The 20,563-nt window shown below is 32.3% G+C and overlaps 1 protein-coding gene and 1 long non-coding RNA gene across 2 annotated transcripts; one reads left to right on the plus strand and one right to left on the minus strand.

The window, feature by feature from the left end:
- Positions 1–952: 952 nt before the first annotated feature.
- On the plus strand, positions 953–10,317 carry LOC127718501 (uncharacterized). The gene is made up of 4 exons (XM_052224554.1): positions 953–1,528; positions 7,144–7,226; positions 8,212–8,305; positions 9,967–10,317. The coding sequence occupies exons 1-4, from the start codon at positions 1,120–1,122 to the stop codon at positions 10,209–10,211; spliced, it is 831 nt and encodes a 276-aa protein (XP_052080514.1). The 5' UTR covers positions 953–1,119; the 3' UTR covers positions 10,212–10,317.
- Positions 10,318–16,233: 5,916 nt separating this feature from the next.
- Positions 16,234–19,287, minus strand: LOC127718510 (uncharacterized). The gene is made up of 4 exons (XR_007989865.1): positions 19,212–19,287; positions 17,881–17,963; positions 17,308–17,401; positions 16,234–16,492 (listed from the first exon to the last, which is right to left on the minus strand). It is a non-coding gene; the product is annotated as an uncharacterized LOC127718510 (long non-coding RNA).
- Positions 19,288–20,563: the final 1,276 nt, after the last annotated feature.

Raw genomic sequence — 20,563 nt, forward strand, 5'->3', positions numbered from 1 at the left:
TAACAAAGGCTAGAGGTTCCTGACTTGGGACAGGCGCGACAATGCGGCGGGGTTAAACATGTTTTGTGAGATCTCAACCCTCCCCTTTACCTCTAGCCAATGTAGAATAAACTAATGCGCACAATAAAACTTCAATATAAGACTTCAATCCATGTCCTTTCAGAGATCGTTAGCTAATCACTGATTTTTAGAAGAGCCTTTGTTCCTCACTGTTTAGTTTTCCGTGTGATATTCGTGAATGGTTGTTTGTCTTTTGAACTTTTCCCCTCAAGGTCATGGTGTTTAATTTTCTTCGACTTTCGATTTTTGATTCCATCCTTTTTTTAGTTTTCATATATTTTTTAACATAAAATATGTAGATGTGGTATTACTGCAAATGATACAACTATCCATCAAAACAATGAAGTGGATGTTAGCAATTATAGGCAACCATAAGGATAACCTTCAATAATGAGAAAACCCCATACCGTATAGTCGACTATAAAAGACCCCGACATGAAAAATATGAAACAATTCAATTGAAGAAAACTTACGGCCTTATTTATAACAAAACATTTTACAAAAACCTATTATGACAAACATTTACCAACGACAACCACTAAATTCCAGGCTCCGTATTTGAGACAGGCGTATAAAGAAGGTGGCGAAAACTCCTTACCTGGGACTGTGCTGTAAGGACACAACACAAGGACAAATTATACAAAATAATAAACGAAAAACAAATATAAGAAACAGCAATAAAAGATAATCAATAAATTACAGGCTCCTGACTTGGGACAGGCATATAAAGAATGTGGCGTGGTATAACATGTGAGAAGGCACCTAGTATTTAATTATTTTTTTTTAATAACAATATCTACTATCAATGATAAATCCTATTTTCACAGTTCTTAAGTAAACATAATGTTTACATAGAAATGTTATCATACCGAGTCTAATCAATCAAAAACGCAGTTTCGTGTTCAACATCTTTCCTATTTCAAAGATTGCTAGAATAATCGGATGTTTGTTTATTTTTACAAGATCTGATTCAAAGTTATTGCATAATTTGGCAAACATTCCTTTATCATCGGAACATCTTTAGTTAGATTAAATAACCTGATTCTAGTGTAGATCTGGATGGTAACTTTTAACATGCAGTCGCTAGTGAAAATGGAGAAATCGTTACTTTTCCAATTGCATTTCATAGGAATAATAATCTTAATTTTTCTGTCCGGGACTTCAGCAATAAATGAAAAGGACAAAGTGGTTGATGCTCCCCTACTCGATACCGAAAAAGGAACTCTGGTTGCAACGATTGATATGTCCAGTGCCAATGACCGTATCAAAGCATACATATCGGAAGCTATTGAAATGAAAATGTCAGAATTGTTTAAAATGAAATTACAAGAGGTTTTTGGTGCTTTGAAAATAGACCAGGATCTGAAACTGTACATTGAAAATGTGAAAGCAAATCTATCATTAGAAAACGAGATTAAAAAGTATGTTGACGGTTTGAAACAGAAAGTGCCCGACAATATATCTGAAGGTAATTATCTTATCAAGTAGAGCATGAAACAAAAAGTGCCTGTCGGTATGTCTGAAAGTAAAACCTTGTATAATAGAACAAGAACTACCATAATTAAATGTCTTATAGACAGATGATTGTAGTTTATCACATTTCTTTTCCGAACAAAGCATATCTAAAGCTTGGTTTATACTCCGGGTGCGATATCGATAAGACTAGCTACAAGATTTTGATGCGATACGATACATTTTTTTTTCATGCAACACTTGTGCAGCTTTTACTGAGATCCATGCGATAAAAGCATGGTCAAAGCCACCGACTCTAGCGAAATCACTGGAGTTGAAATTATTTTTGTCATGATTATTGCTTTTACAGATAAGTTTATATCATTACACCAAAAAAATACAAATCTTGAATTTGTTTTCTTTATAGATATGTGTATCGACACATATCGGGTACCACTAACTACAGGTATAACAGATGGAATCATTACCTACATCTGTGAAAAAATAAGTTAAAAAAATACTAATTTATATTATCTACAAGTCCTACATAAAATGGACAAAAAAAATAAAGAATACAAAAAATAAGGGCAAATAAAATTATGAATTGAGAAAAATGACCTGTATAATATAAAGTAATAGAGAAAAATTACCAAAAGAAATAAAGAAAACAGAAATGAGGAACCCATCCACACCCTCTAACAGTGATTTAATTTTCTCTATAGAACCAGGAAGTAATTCTATATATGACCAGGCTTTTGATTAACTATCAAATTTATTGCCAATATACAGTAATATTATTCTTTATTTCCCACAATAAATCTTTTTCTTTTGACTTCATTATCTCCATTGACCAAAAAGTTGGTTTCTCATTTCACTCATGGCCAAACAGGAAATGCATAAACGGCTTCGGCAGTTTGTGTTATGTACGTTCCCTTTACTAGTATATGTTTTATATTTATATAAAACGTCTAGATATTAGTCAACGAACTTGCTTACGAGGGCGCTGGATCGATACGAGTAACGATTCATGTACACAATAAATAAATTATATAAACGCCTAAAAAGTGTACAAATCAACACCAATATAAAAAAAAGGAAAAAAATAAATGTAAGTATCTATAAATATTACGGATAACAGATATCCTTCATCAGTGTGATTATGATGTAAAATGAAATATGTCAATCTATTTTGATTTAACTATAACAATCTTGAAATTTATACAATTAAAATCGAACACAATAACGCTTGTACATTTCTAAAATTTCAAAATTGACGTAGGTTATATAAGTATTTACAACAGAGACTGCATAGATATGCTTCTTATAAAAATAGTAATGTGCGATATGAACTGGTACATTTCTAAAATTTCAAAGGTGACGACAGTTACGATATTACAACAAAGACTGGGTACAAAATTGTACTTTTCTGTATTTCTGTAAAAAATTAATTTTTTTTTGTGTTCTACAGAAATGTCCAAGTTTTTATTTCACAGCGATTAACAAAAATGTTTAATTTCACATACAACATTTTGAAAGCAAACATTTCAAACAATTATATTTCAAAGTCTATATGAGATTTTTTTTGTTGTTGAAAATTTGGTAATTTACTATATTTTGGATATGTGTTAAGTTTTACCCCGAAGCAGTATTTACATCGTCATTGCAATGCGACGGACGCTTGATTTATCTGAGGCAAAACGTAGTTCCGAAATGCGCTGCTTAGCTAAACATATAAAAGCTATTATGTACAAATCTTCAGCGCTAGAAGATATAAATTCATCGGTCTCACAAAGCATAATACATTGTAAATTACATAGTATGCTTTATTTTCCTCTACATTGAAGAGTTCTAAAGATCGTTAATTTTATATAACTCAGCATTCATGAAATTCAATTCTCATCCTCGGGAATCTGCCTTATCTTTTTGTAATATATATATGGTTCGCTTCTGGAGCTTATCAGATCCAATTTTCATGTTTTCAAACAAAAAAATCCTCCGTTGAGATTTAAAGCTTTGGAAAGAAACATATCAATGACACAGCAAATTACATTAACAGACAGGAAATGATGCTTTTTATCCTAACTATTGAATTATTGGATATTATCTTGGGAATTAGCGTATACTACTGTTCAGTTGAGATAACGCACATCAAATCAAATTTTATTTCTATATCGCATTGTTTCCTATTACTGTCCAAGCGAATCTACTGATCTTAAGGTGTAAGTGAATTATTCCGGAACTTATGATTTTCCGTATTTTATTTTCCAATTATAATTAGATAAAAATGAGGCATATTTTTCTATGAAATGAAACGAATTTGATATTTACATAGACACGGTAGATGTGTTATCTTTTATTAGCATCATGACATGTTTAAGAAATTAAACCACATAAAATAATAATCAAATATGAAGCAATTACAAGATATGAATATAAATCAAATCAGAATTTGAGATAACAATTATGTGGTTGCTGTATAAACGTATAATTTGTTGTTGAGCTTCTAGCAGTAGTTACTGAAATATCATTTTCAAACTATTTATCAATTGATGTTTTCTTTGTTGTTTTGTCATAAATCAGGACGTTGGTATTTTTGTTGGAAATGTTTCACAATTAGACATTTTATTACTGACTATACTGTATGGGTTTTGTTAATTGTTAAAGACCGCACGGTGATCAATTATTGCTTAACTGGACTTCATTTGAACTCTGTCGGACAGTTGTCTCATTGGCAACCATACAACATCTCCTTAGTGTATACCATTCAAATGGCATCAGTCTTTTTCCGCCAATTGCTATTTTCAAGATGTATCATTTGCGACAGATATTATTTTTCAAAACTATCAATTGCGCCAATTAAGGAAATTATTTTTGCGCCAATTTACCTACATATATTTATATATTTACCGTACATAATAACTTGGGGTAAATGACAAAAATATTTATGGAAAAAATGGAAAATGGGACTATTTGAAAGCAAAAGATGTATAAGACCTATCCACGTGAACAAAAAGGAATCTAAGAATAGCCAAATTCATCTATGGTCAACTTTGTCTGAGGGAATTGGAACATTAGTTTCTTAATTCAAAAAAGTTTGTAACAAAAATATATCATTAGTACCGAAGCACTAACTACTGAGTTGATGATACTTTCTGGGACAAACACAAGCAGTGGTACTTAGTATCGACCCAGTACTATAAAATAAAAATAACACTATTAATTGTGCACGTCCGAAGCGCTTTTCTGGATTTTCCTTCATCAGGAACCCTAGAACCCATGGATTTAAAAAGCCAAAGATGGAAGAGCTTAATGACCAAATCGGATCTAAAAATAGCCAAATTCATTCAAAGTCGACTTTGCCTGGGACAGTTTGAACCTTATATTCCTAATAATTTATTTTTATCAACGGAAAACATAAAAAAAAGTTTGAAATAAATGATAAAAGTACAAACGTGATACAGAAGCAATGACCAATACATGTAAACGTCGAAAAAGTCTACTGCTAGTCCCATACACGGTTAAAAAGAAGAAGTGGAATCATTAATTGTTTTACTATAAAAACAAAATGGCACAATCGTATTTTTTATTTTTGGCGCAAAATATACTACTTATTTTTAAAACTAGTGGCGGCAACGTCGCATTAGCGCAAATGAGTTATGGCGCAAAAGGACGAATTTTTTGACGCAAACGGTTTTCTCTCGTACAAATTAACACCAGAATTTTATATCGTACAACGGCAAGCGGGTTTTAACGCTTGCACCGCACGTACATGTTGTATGTCTGTAAAGTCAACACGTATATCAATGCTTAAACTAGTTCAGTATTGTATGTGTACTAGTATCATGAACAATTGTTTTGATGCAACAAGCAGTTTTAAAATGCATATCATTTAGCATTCGCTGCAGCAGAATCTCATGCACTCTGTGTATAATTTTCAAAAGCGTACACCAAAACGTTGTGGTTGGTTAAAAACGTCATACCCAATTTAAATTCAACCTATGCAGTGACGTTATTTCTATATTATGGTACGAACTATGAAATTTCCCACAGTCCTTTAGTTTCTGAAATGGTGAACTAGAATGTTCAGATTCTTATCATGCTTGAGTGTAGTTATTAAACTCATTTTAGTATTTGTGTCAATTTATGTCGTTGACTTATTGACAGTATAGGTTAGAATCAAACCGATACAAATGTAGGTAAATATATATCGGTTAATTATATATGTTAACTTAAAAACAGTATCAAACGTAGCTGACTGTTTGAGGAAATACAGTTTTGGATTGTCTTATTGAAATACTGTAATTTTAGGGCTGAATTTCAGACATCAATTACAAATGAAAAATAAAATACCGTATATTACTGTATCTGAACGTTTGAACGTTAGAAATTTGTTGTCTTTTGTTTTAAATTTGTTTCACTCGTGGATAAAGGGTATGATTATCATGCGATAGTCTTTTCAAACTCTTTAAAGTGTTGATTTGAACAAACATTAATACCTTGGATATAAAACTTAAACATTGAATTGGAAAAAATAGCTCAAAGCTATTTATTCCATGGAGGTTCATATGATATTATTGCTGCGGTTGTTAACCCATTGTTTGAACTTTTAACCGATATGTTTTATCTTCATTGTACATTTCCTTCTAATTTATAGCTCTGAATGAAAAACAAAATTCTGAAATTGAAACAAAACCTTTAAAACGGTAAGAATTCATATGTGTAAGATAAGAATTTCTACAAAAGAGGCAAAAGATACAGGGACTTTCAGACTCAAAATTTAAAAATGAAATGACTACGCCATGGCAGAAAACAATATATACCGAAGAGATAACCAACAGTATACAAAACACATCATAGAAAATTAAATTACTGAGCAACACGATCTCAACAAAAAAACGGCGGTTATACAAGCATATTTCCTAATGAGATGATCGTGCTCCAACTATTTAACATTACACGACTTAACGTTTGAGCATCCAGGTAATATTAGTTCAATTAAGAATTTGTTGCAATTGGGTTGTCTATGCACAGTGTCAAACAAGTATTACTTGAACATGCGTTTGGCGCAAATTCAAAATTTCAATCCTGGTATCTATGATGAGTTTATTGTTGTTTAAGAACATCAATAAGTGTTTCACTCAAAATAGTCTGAGAATTTCATTTATACTGTCGTATACTAGTACAATGTACATGTAGTATCTACGACACGTTTATGGTAACCATAGAATGCGAATCATCATCGGGTTATAATTTATTTTAACGATCAACGACAAGGAATGCGTTTATTTTCAAAGCATTGCCAGATGTTCTAGTCTCGTAAACATGTGATATTTGTCACTTTACGAATACCAGTCCATCGATCCATCTATGACAGAAGCACACATCTTGGAAATGATTCACACATACAGCAGGTCATGCTAACTCTTTTCACGTGCCTAGCCTCTCTCAATGTCGAATTTGTTGATCATAGGTATCTTGTATTCTGTTCTCTCTGTTTTTATTAACCTTGACCTATCCATCTACAGGTTTTTTTTATCGGTATACAATTTTTTTATCCTACCGTCTATAGATTTCAGAGAATTCAATACCCATGGCGAGGTTATTTATCGGGTTAACAATTTTATTTTACAGAAGAATGCAGTGTTCCATACCGTCGGGTGGGCAAAGGATGTTATCTTATACAAATAGATAAAGTATCCGGTGATGCTGCTTTTGTAAGTTATGTTTTATTAATGATAAGAAATGTTGGTTAGAATTCAAAATACTCAAGATGACACCAACATTTAGCAACCAAGCAAGCCAGCACCAAAAATCATGACAAGACGTTTAAATGTCGAATTAAGCTGCTAGAGGAGGAGCAATTAAACATAGCTAGGATTAAGACATTTTTGGAAAGTTCGAGTCTTACATCATATCGTAAAGGCCACAATTGAGAGCTGAAAATGTCTGTTGAACAAGGCTGCGGTATATTATGTTTCTGTATTCTGTTACCGGCTATACATGTTGTTATATAACATATGACTTTAGGAAGTTGTGCATGCAACGATATAGTTTTGTATCAACCCTTCCTGAGCACCTGAAATCACCGGCATTTTTAAGATTGTGTTCTTGTTGCTCAGTTTTTACTTTTATGTGTTGTGTTGGTTTTTTTTTTTTTTGTAGAATTTTCGCCTTTTTTATATTTTTATTGCCACGGGGTTGTCAGTTTGTGTTCGACCTACAAAAATAAAATGTATGAGTTTGAATATCCATTTTGGTATGTTTCACCTTCCTTTTTTTGTGTATTTTAACAGACATTCTTGTATATAATTAATTTCAAATTGAACCATTATTTTTAGAAGTTATCTTTATTTGCCTCGGATGGAATTCTACGCACAACAAATCTGCTGTCAGTTTTGTTTGTTCTCAGTAATTCTAAATTTCGAATGATATTACTTTTCTGGAATCAAACATACATGTATAAACCTTAACGGTCGATGAATTTCATGTTTTCATGCGAATTAAGATCTGCCTACCCTTCCAGAGAACTTAAGATCCCCCCGATTTTTGTTAGGGTTCATGTTGTAGAGTCATCAATTTTGTACGTTGGGTTTTGTAGACTGTTGTTTGTCTTCTGGCCGTTTTTCGTTTTTTTACCAATGCATTGTCAGTTGTGTAATCGACTTACGAGTTATAATATCTTCTACTTCTTTTTTTCAGGCAAAATGCTTACAACTGGGAGCTTACCTAGCGAACTTTGAAACCATCAACGAGGCAATGTTAATGCAGTTCGAACTCGTAAGAATGAACACAGGTATTCTGGTTTATATATACATTTATCGACAGTTTGTATATTTTACCTTTGATCTTACTACCTAATGTTTTCTGCATCATATACGGGACCTGAACCTCGAAAATATTAGGCAATGACGTAACGTTACGGTTGAGCAACCTCACGTGCTCTCGTCAATCCGCCTCCATTTTTCAGTGAAATGCACGCGACTTCATTCATACAACTAAACAACTATCAAAACGTTTTCTACGCGTAAAAATAGTTTTACTTACTATTTAATTTCATTTTATATCTTCAATCAAAAAAAGTATTGTTTAGACGAAGTTGCCGATACAAGGAATAATGGCATTATATTTTTTGATACTAACTTAATCAGCTCGAATATCAGCTCGCCCTTGCTGGCTGGCTTGATATTCTTGATGATTTTAAAAATTAAATAAAATTATACTTCTATATATATTGTAATGTTATGCAATTAAAAAACTTACAATTAGAAATAAATAAATAAGAATTGTTTCATGAAAATTGTTAGTTCAGAATATGCCAATAATTTCAGAACATGCCAATAAGTTCAAAATATGCTAATACGTTCATAATATACCAATTAGTTTAGATCCGGCCAATAAGTTTAATAAACATGCCAATAAGTTCAGAACATGCCCATCAGTTCAGAAAATGCTCTCCCTCTATATCTCAAACCCAGCTGATCGAAGAGACTATATGACAAAGTTTCGGGGGATTGAAAAATCTTAAGGATAGAGGTCGAACATATTTCTAACCCACAATTTGTAAAGAAGTATTCATAAAGCATCGTGTTGCTCAGTCTTTAGTTTTTCTATGTTGTGTTTTGTGCACTATTGTTTATCTGTTTGTCTTTGTCTTTTTTAACTATAGTGTTGTCAGTTTATTTTCGACTTATGACTTTGAATGTTCCTTTGGTATCTTTCGCCTCTCTTTCAGAACTCTCGCTCAAATTTGTTTTATGTTCAGAAATCGGTGCTTAATTCAAATTAGCTACAAAAAGAAGATAGTTTATCCCAAATATGCCAAAAAAAGGAAGATGAAATTCATTTCTTTTTTCATTGTGGAATTAATAGTCTTAATTAAAAAGTTTGTTTGGATTTGTTTGATAGATAAAACGATACAATGTATAGGTTTAGCTGATAAAGATAAAATAACATAACTCCTCAACCCGATATCATAATTTCAGGTACAATAAACCAACTAATTTTCGCGAGCGATTTATTTTCGCGACTTTCGCGAGTAGAAAAAAAACGCGAATATAAATTGTCGCGAATATGTAAAACTTGGATGTTTCCTTATTTAACTACAACCAGTAAATTTCAAAATCGCGAAATTAAATCGCCGCGAAATGGGCTAGTAAGGGCTAAACGCGAAAAAAAAAGTATCCGCGAAAATAAGTTGGTTTACAGTATTTAAGCTTGGTTCCGTTTGAAAACATTCAATAGATTTGAGGATAGGGACTCTTGAAATATTTACTTAAATACTAGTAGTATATATTGATGTTGCTTTTGTTTATTTTTGTCACATATAAGAGTTTCTAGCACAATCATTATGAAAATTAAGATCTCAATTTGAATTTGAACTAAAATAGATTATATATTATGCACATATTTTTTCGTTTTCTGCCATGGCGTTTTAAGTTTTTTTTCACTTTTAAGGTGTGCACTACTATATCGGCGGACGAAATATCAATAGATATAAGCAAGATGGTGATTGGAGATGGATAAAAAAGAACGGAGAGATGGTCCAGATGAAGTACTTTGCATTTGATAAAGGAGAACCAAATGGAATTAATAGCGCTCCACAGGATTGCATGTTTTTCTATGCCTCTAGAAAATACAAGTTCCATGCCGTCTGGTGCGAAAACGGAAACTTGCTTGGTGGTTATATTTGCCAAAAGTAGATTATAATTTAAACACTTTTTTATATGATAATATCATATTAAAGGAAGAAGTTTTGCTAAAATTTAGTGTTACAACTCAGATTATTAAAGTGCAGTACTAAGTTTGTTTTATTCGTTTATTTCTCATTCCTGGCACTAGTAATGAATTCTAATCTTAAACGTTCATTTTGATCTTAACATAATTTGAACAGTAATGATCAGTTTTTCGGTAAATTTTCAGACTCATGTACTACGGTCAAATTGACTGCAAGCGAATTGTCTAAACAGTGCTAAATTTAACGCAGAATTCCTTAATGATCTGTATCGTGGATGCTCGAAATAAAAAGAGATTAAGCTAAAAGCTTAAACTTAAACAAAAATCAAAACTAAAAAGGCATTAACAATGTAACCTATAGGTTGCAATTCTGTAAATATAGACACACATGAGACCATGCAATTTCCCATAGGAACTCCCTTTGCGGCTAAAACTGTGCCACTTTTACTAGGAAGTTTCGTGAAAAATTATATCCCAGAACGGAAAGTTGATTTGCTCTACTATTTTATTCAAAGGTCAAATTATAGGGCTGTGCGGCATATTTTCAACATTTATATGCCCTGAACTTCTAAGAGTTTAAACTTATACTTAAATTCTATACTACCCCTACCTCCACTTTTGGACCTCCTAAGAATTTAATTTTAGGTGCTACCTTTTTTTCTATACTGGTAACATTCTCAAGTTATGTCTCTATGAGATGAAACACAGAGATCATATCTGGGAACCAGTACGTTAACAAATTAACATATCTATGAATATTATATATCTCCCCAAAAGAGGCATGGCTTGTGAAACAGCTGTATTTACAAAGTGCAACCTATAGCTGTTATCTTCAATTGGTCTCTTGTGAAAATTTGTTTTAATAGCAAACTGGCAATCTACCTGATTACAGGAATCGCCAAAAATGCTGCACAGCAAAACAAATCAATTAGTCTACTATCATCCAAGCCGGAAAATAATTGTGCACAACAAATAGGTTAATAAACCATTAAAACGTTGTGCCGCAATCAGATAATCAGATCAGATCATTTCGAATTCAAAGGCTGTAATCGAACTTCCGATTATATCTTGTGGCATGGTTTCAGGGCATTAGAAAATGTTAGCCATAGATTGATTTAGTCGTTCTGTGTAGGCGCATTTCGTTTTTATTTGCGTAAAAGTTTATTTATTCACCTTCATTTTAGAATCGAATACTTCATTTTGCAATTTTATTGAGATCTTAAAGCTTTCACTGAAGCACATTTTGTATGGAGCGTTAAAGCGCTTCATAATGAATCTGCGCGCATTCTAAACTCTTTTCTACTTTATAGAATTACAAAAAAAAATGTATTCGTATCTTCTTTTTTTGCAATTATTTTTGTGAAATTATATTTATGTTTAAATTAGTAATGTTTCAAAAATAAATTGTAACATATGCTAATATTTTATTAGCGAATCAGTTTGCTTTGCACATTGTGCATAAAACCTTTTCTCAAAACCGGTAATTAAGCAAATGTTTCCTCTATACGAAATAACTAAATATCAATGACATAATGTATCAATGAAAAACAAACATGTTCAAAGTTGAGGAGATGGACAGATTCAACTTTTCGGATATTTACTAATGCAAACGTGTTTCTGGTATGTATATATATATATATATATATATATATATATGAGGGTCTGCATGGAGGGTGTTTTCTTTTATTTTAGGACCATATTTTCTGATTTCTTTTGCCAACTATTCTCTATTCTGTATATCTTGGTACCCAATTATTCGCTTTTCCCTTTTTTGTTGACCTTTATTCTTTTCTTTAATCTCCCCTTTGTTTTTCTGTTTTACTAATTTTTCTTTATTCTGTAAATCCCATCCAAAATCACATCAATCTGTCAATAAACCTTGCGAGCGAAACTGTCCTCGTCCATATCAAGAAAACACAATTGAATTGTTCCTTTATGTCATTTCTTTTAGAATAATAACGGATATTTTTTTAATATATGGAACACAACTCAAATTACAAAACGACAAATATTTTTTTTTCTTATTTAATTTTTATTACTTTTCCATTATAAGATGCATTGGCGACGTTGAACTGAGGTAAAATGAAATATGTGGTTCAATTACATAGTTTACACCAATTAATTTATTGGTTGTAACTTTTTTTAATCGAATTTTGATATTTTAATGGACCACAGTGTCCGAGTGGTCTTAGTAGTTTATTCACTGTATTATTAACCTGTGAACACTGAGGTTATGAGTTCGGACGTATTTGACAGTTGGTTTGGCTTTAATTTTTATTGCCTAGAATTGTCAGTTTTCTTACCGTAGTTTCGTGGATCTTATAGGTCACTCCGGCTTCTTCTGTCAATTAAAACTGAACCCCCGAATATTGTTAACATCGATAAAAAGTAGCGTTAAATACCAATAACCAATCTGAGTGTACGTGTAAACAAACGCCATTGTAAATAAATAAAATTGAACTTGAGTTAATCACCTTATAATGGAGGTAAGCTACATCGTAAAAAATGTATCAGAACAACCTTTCTGGATCACGAGCAAGAGTCAAAAGCAAATTGTTCCAAAAATACTAGCTGGAAAAGTTATTCTAAAAGTTATTTACAAAGTATATTTTAGAATAATTGTTTTGAAATTATCTAAATATTGGATCAATGCACCTTTTATCCAAACAGGGGGCGTGGTATCGCTATCCAAATAAGTAAAACCATAAGATTTATAGTTCAGTTTAACTTACCTGGCTTGAAAGCTTATTTTATTGTAAGATATGATTTTTAGATTAAGGAGCTAGTTAATGCTCCAGTGGTTCGTTTGATTCCACTGAAGAATGATTACCTGCTTGTTTTTAACCCTGTGAAGGATAACGAAAGATATTGCTAACCGGAAAGTCTTATGACACTTTGAAAATACGTGAGTGACCATTTCTCTCGAGACATATAGTTTTTTTAACAACTATTTGTTAATATGAGTAACATCAGACTTTAAACAAAAAGATAAGAAGATGTGATATGATTGTCGATGAGACAACTCTCCACAAGAGACCAAATGACACAGACATTAACAACAATAGGTTGCCGGAAGGCCTTCAACAATGAGTAAAACGCATATCATCAAAGCATGGTGGTTAAATATTACTTTTTCTGTTTCTGATGTGTATCAATTTTCACAGATGCATACAACGCCTGCGTTAAGACTGGTAAATAATCTAATAATTGTCAATCTTAGACGCAGTAATAAATGTAAAACAATTTCTTTTTATTTCTACACCTTTGTATACTTTGTCGTTGATTAAACTGTTTTTGTTTGTTTGTTTGTTTGTTTGTTTGTTTGTTTGTGTTTGTTTGTGTTTTGTTTGAATTTTTTTTGGGGGAGGGTAGTTCTAGGATTTTATTATTTGCTCTTTTGACCAGTTATTTGTCTTAAAGGCACGTGAGAAAAATGTAAAATAACAAAAATACCGAACTCCAAGGGAAATTCAAAACGGAAAGTCCTAAACACATCTAACGATTGGAAAACAACTGTCATATTCCTGACTTGATACTTGAGAAACCATTTTTCTGGAGACCTTAAAACATTAAATAAATTTTAAGTAAACTAAGACGTGAAAGCATGGTTGTTAAATCGTTACTGTTCTCTCTTTATAGACTTACCGAATTAGACTTTTTACCGGATTTGTAATAATATAAGCAACACGACGGGTGCCACATGTTGAGCAGGATCTGCTTACCCTTCCGGAGCACCTGAGATCAGCCCCAGTTTTTGGTGGGGTTCGTGTTGCATAGTCTTTGGTTTTCTATGTTGTGTCATCTGTACTATTATTTGTCTGTTTGTCTTTTTATTTTTGACCACGGCGTTGTCAGTTTGTTTTCGATCTATGAGTTTGACTGTCCCTCTGGTATCTTTCGTCCCTCTTTTATATTGTTGTACGATGAATACAATACCTGCTTTTACGGATTATTAATAATAAGTACATCGTCAATCTGTGATACGGTAATGAATATATTAACATTACTTACTTTTATTTCTTCCATTTTTTATGTTTTAAAGCTGATTGGATTGTATTTTGATTTGGGTTTTTTTTAGGGGTATTGTTTTTTTAGGGGTAGGGATATTTCTTTAATTCATGGATGTTAGACTTAAGATTGAGTTGTACTTAGACCATTTTTTAAAATTTCTGTATCATTCAATGTTGCCGGATTAATATCCTTCACCTCCTTCTGAAACAGGCGGTACTATGGTTGATGATTAAAATCGACAGACTACATTATCAATAAACCACAAAACACGAAGAGACCATTAACAGATGACAAGACACTACCCAGAAAACATAGACTTCGTTCCTTCATTATTTAATGAAAATATATGCCTTTAATTATTTTCTACTTAAGGAAATTTCTGTTCCAAGTCCGGAGTATAGCAGCTGTTTTCCATTCGTTTGACGTGTTTGAGCTTTTGATTTTACCATTTGAAAAAGGACTTCCCATTTTGAACTTTCCTTGGAGTTTGGCGTACAAATTATAAGTTGAATATCTTTTACGTGTTTTATTATTCATGGATGTGATATAGATATAAACGTTATTTTATATTTAGTTAGATGAAGTTTTTCATCTTTTAAACTAAGAGGTATACAGTGTACATTGTAAACATAATAAGAGACAGATGATACTAACGGGACAATCAAAAATCACAAGTCCAAGAAATACAAACGACACCTTGGTCAAAAACATAAACGACGAATTGACAAACAAACAACACGTTGGTCAAAAACATAAACGACGGACAGACAAACAGACAACACTTTGGTCAAAAACATAAACGACGGACAGACAAACAGACAACATCTTGGTCAAAAATATAAACGACGTACAGACAAACAGACAACACCTTGGTCAAAAACATAAACGACGGACAGACAAACAGACAACTCCTTGGTCAAAAACATTAACGACGGACAGACAAAAAGACAACACCTCGGTCAAAAACATAAACAACGGACAGACAAAAAGACAACACCTTGGTCAAAAACATAAACAACGGACAGACAAACAGACAACACCTTGGTCAAAAATATAAACGACGAACAGAAAAACAGACAACACATTGGTCAAAAACATAAACGACGGATAGACAAACAGACAACACCTTGGTCAAAAATATAAACGACGGACAGACAAATAGACAACACCTTGGTCAAAAATATAAACGACGTACAGACAAACAGACAACACCTTGGTCAAAAACATAAACGACGGACAGACAAACAGACAACTCCTTGGTCAAAAACATTAACGACGGACAGACAAAAAGACAACACCTTTGTCAAAAACATAAACAACGGACAGACAAACAGACAACACCTTGGTCAAAAACATAAACAACGGACAGACAAACAGACAACACATTGGTCAAAAATATAAACGACGGACAGACAAACAGACAACACATTGGTCAAAATCATAAACGACGGATAGACAAACAGACAACACCTTGGTCAAAAATATAAACGACGGACTGACAAACAGACAACACCTTTGTCTAAAACATAAACGACGGATAGATATACAGACAACACCTTGGCCAAAATATAAACGACGGACAGACAAACAGACAACACCTTGGTCAAAAACATAACCGACAATCAGACAAACACCAGTCTAGAAAACACTACACAGAAAACTAAAGACTGTAAAACACCAGACACAGGGATTGATCACAGGTGCTCCAGGTTGATAATTTTTTACAACAATGGTACCCATCGAGTTAATAATTGCAAGTAAAATAGGAACTATTTACCCTTTCAAAACATCTAATGTCATTACTTGACATCTGGAGCAAAGGTATTAGACTTTAAGGCTAAAAGGTTATTACTCATCGTACGTCATTTGGGATATTCAACGAAGTTAGTTTTGTTCGCAGACATGTCGACGGCTACATATTTAAGCGATTTCAAAATAGATAACGAATGGACACTAAAACATACAAAAATCTCAATATTTTATAATTCAATTTATTTTTCGCAAATATAACCTCCAAGTAAACCACCCATTGCGCACCAGACATTGTGGAATCTGTATCCTCTAGTAGCATAGAAAAACATGCAATCTTCCGCCGCATTGAGTGATCCATTAGGTTCCCTTGTATCAAATGCGTAGTAGGTCATCTTGACCGCCTGTCCGTTCTTCTTGATCCATCTCCAATCACCACCGGGCTTATATCTGTTGATGTTTCGTCCACCAACATAATAATGCACACCTTAAAAATAAACAAAACTAACAAGTGAATATCTGAAAACGAGGTTTTAACTAAGCGCTAATGTTTCAACAATAAAATACGTCCCGTATGCTAGTAAGACTGACATGTATTTCTGGTCCCTTCAAGGTATGTTATTAATTGTTATTGAAATGCATATAACTCTCATCACACCTTGAAGGGACTACATCTCACATGCCAGTCTTACTAGCATATGAGATGTATTTTAATGTTAAGTCGCAAATTAAGGATGTACTTAGGTGAGATTTAGGAATTTCTGTCAAATTTTCGGACTCCTTGGTTTTTTTCCTGCGATACAGTGGAAAATATTTTGCCCCCATTTTTCTTTTCATATTAGGCTTCAATAGCTCATAAAAGGTCATTTGCCAAAATTTAAGCAGATTCTAGATTTTTTTTCTTTCGATTTGAGACCAAAATAATACCAATGCAAATATAAGGTAAAAGTCCGAGTCAGCCTTTTCACGCCATTTTTAAAAAATTAAATATCTCGAAAAGGAGCGCAAAAACCTATCAATATTTTTAGCTGCTTTTGTTCCTTAACTGATGCTCTTGTGACTTATAGTATTAATTTTGATTTCTAGATTTTTTTATTTCACCTAAGTATATCCTTAAATACCCTTATCTTGTTATCGATCGCTCGATCAATCGAACAAGGTCAAGAGAGAGAGAGAGAGACGCATGATCACTGTCATTTATTTATTTCCTGTGTACAATCAAAATTTGTTTGGTCTATTTATCAACGTGTTATTCCTACAGTACTGCTATTACAGTAACTACTTAAACGTTATTTACATTACCTGTGTTCATTTTCAAGAGTTCATACTTCATTAACATGGCTTCATTCAAAGTTTAAAAGGTCGCCAGGTGTGTGCCTCGTCGTAAGCATTTAGCCTAAAAGTATAGCATTCTAATACTGTATATAAAATTGTATATGTCTTATCAGCATGATGACAGAACAGTTATTGGAATACAAATCATAAGCAAAACAGAAAATGTATGCAAGAAAATGGATGTCAGCAACAAATACTTACAAAATAAAACAAAAAGAAGAAGATGTGGTATAATGGCCAATGAGACAACTCTCCACCAGAGACCAAATAGCATAGAAGTTAACAACTAATACATGTCCTTACAAAACGCGTTTTTTTTTAAATTAAAGTAAATATACCAAAATATTTTGCATGAATATTTTTTTTTAAAGAGTGGATGCAAATTTTCGCAAACTTATAAGATTCTAAAAAGAGAGTGTGTACGTGATCCCAAAAATTGCAATATGAAGGTAGATTTCTATACAGAATTAACAATTTGATGCCGCTTCAGCTGTTAATCTTCGCCTTACCTGTCTTTATGTAGAAGACTAAAAAACTTACAAAAGCATCATCGGCCGATATATTATCTTTTTGAATAAGATAACATCCTTTACCAACCCGACGGTATGGATAACTGCATTCATCTATAAATAGAAAATTCCTTATTGTTTGATGCATACACCCTAGTGAATAAAGAGAGAAATTTATTTCTATTCCGTTATATTTGGAATTTCCCTATTCTATTTATATCTTTAGACTTGTGGTACAAGTTTGGCTAGTATGTAAATCAGAAGTGGTCTGTTGTTACTGTTGTTTTCTGCACGAATATTTCGAGGGCGGTAGTACGGGTGGGGTTTTATAGGCATATATAAGTCCTGATTACGTTTGATTATTATCGATGTGCTCCAGTAACTTTGATGACGAAGTTAACGTTAAGCTCTGCATAATATATTACAGTTATGTTTGTATTGATATGTATTTAGAGGACATTGTGAATGTATATAGATGGAATTGTGGTATATTTTTGTAATTTGTAAAATGTTTACAAGATATCAAATGTTGTTTCGCTGAGAAAATAAGAAAGTTACTGTGAGCAAACAAACCTAAATTAGGACTTGTCTCTTATTTAGCCATGTATTTAGTATAGAAATGTTTTAAATTCGGACGAATTCATGAGGGAGAATTTAAACAAAAGAGAAATTAACTCTACTTATCAAGTAGAAAGAAAAGTCATGTACGTCAACAGAGTATGGATATAATGCTACATTATATAAAGAAAAACGTAAAATAACAAAAATACTTAACTCCAAGGAAAATTCAAAACGGAAAGACCCTTATCAAATGACAAAATCAAAAGACAAAACTCGTCAAACAAATGGATAACAACTGTCATATTACTGACTTGGTCAAGGCATTTCCTTATGTAGTAAATGGTGGATTAAACCTGGTTATAGCTAGCTGAACATCTCACTTGTATGACATATCCATATCTATGTCCATTTGGTATATAAAGATACTAGTAGTCGATTCTCTTGCAACTCCAAAACCATAAAAATGGACGACGACCTATATTTATTTATTCACATTGCAATTTGTACATTAATTATTTCTTCATAAAAGTACATTTGTTAATTCAAAAATATTTTATCTACTGATTTCTAAAAATTTGATAATGATTATGAAATTACGAATAATTGATTTTCCCTATTCCAAGTACTATTACATTGTGTCTTATTTTAATTAAAGGATTATGAATCTATAAAGTTAATACGAATCTAGAAAATATGTAATTATTTAGTAATAAGTATGTGAGTATATATTTATATATATATATGTGTTTGTGTGTGTATATGATTTATTGCAGAAATAAACAAATAAATATTTTCACATACCAGCACGACATCGAATCAAAAGAATAACAAATAAGCAGTAAGTGAAGATTATCATCGTGAATACCACAGATACATCCAATATGAAATTAGATAATAAAATTTGTTTTTATACAACTGATATTTAATTTCATTTTAATTATGGAAACAGGTTTAAATTTTGTTATCAATCTTCTACATACGTTTGATACTTCATTACAGTTTAGGTAAAATTTATCATATTCACCTGCCGCATGTGCGCTGTTTACTTATATTCACTCAAGTTTACCTTCAATTGCATGTTAAATTTATAAAATGACATAAACACTATTATTATTACCGTTCAACTAATCAGATGCTGGTTAGATAATAGTAAAATTTGTACCATTTAAGATATAGTTTAGCCTTTCAAGAGAAAGAACACCCGGGCTTCAAATGTTTCATGAGTACACAATTACTTCCACATTCTTAGAAAATTCTATTGTTTACTCTGCCAACAGGCAAAGTTAACCTTATATAGATTTGGCTATTTTTGAAGTCCTTTTTGTTTGTATAGCTCTTCAACTGTTTAGGTTCTTATATATCCTTGGCTTTCAAATATTCGGCTTTGAGCGTTCCTGATGAATGTGAATCCAGGAAAGCGATTCGGACGCATGAAATTTATAACATATTGTTTTCGTGTTTAATGACTTTCTACTTTATAAGAGGTTCGTATTTCCTTTAAATTTGATATAATGTTCAGCGCTGTATTGTGTACTTCTTAATTTGTTAATGTCTGTGCTATCTTCACCGGTACGTATCTCGTTTATCTTTAGTCATAGAAAACTTTGTTCATTATTTAAACTTTAACATTCGGCCACGTTTTAGGATTAGAAAATTAACATGCACCGATGACTTTGGTATTCTGTGATGTCTTTGTATTATCTCAAACCTTACCTACAAAGGTAATGCCGTAAATAAAAATAAAAAAAGCAAAAATCGAACTCAGAAACCTAACATCATAGAAAAGCAAAGGTTACAGTCATGATAATTCCGAAACAATAGTTTTTTCATACAATGCATAGTGACCTCTAAAAACTGCTGATTACATTGCATGTTATGTTGTGACATTATTGAACCAATCAATAATGAAGTTTTTTTTTTTACTCATTATAAGCGGATGGTACTGTTTTGAACCAGAAGCTTTGTCTACATTAACAAGCAGCTCCATGCAAAAGCACATTTTGACACGGATTTCAGAACTATATGCTCTCTTTTATGCTCTGTCTTTCTGTTGGTAGATATACTGTGACTGTTTGGTTACGTGCGTTAAATTTACCTTTTTGTCCCCTTTTGGTTATAAAGCACATAACGTTTCTACGTATTTATACATCTAA

This window comes from Mytilus californianus, unplaced genomic scaffold, assembly GCF_021869535.1.
Source record: "Mytilus californianus isolate M0D057914Y unplaced genomic scaffold, xbMytCali1.0.p SCAF_10, whole genome shotgun sequence".
Lineage (NCBI taxonomy): Eukaryota > Metazoa > Mollusca > Bivalvia > Mytilida > Mytilidae > Mytilus > Mytilus californianus.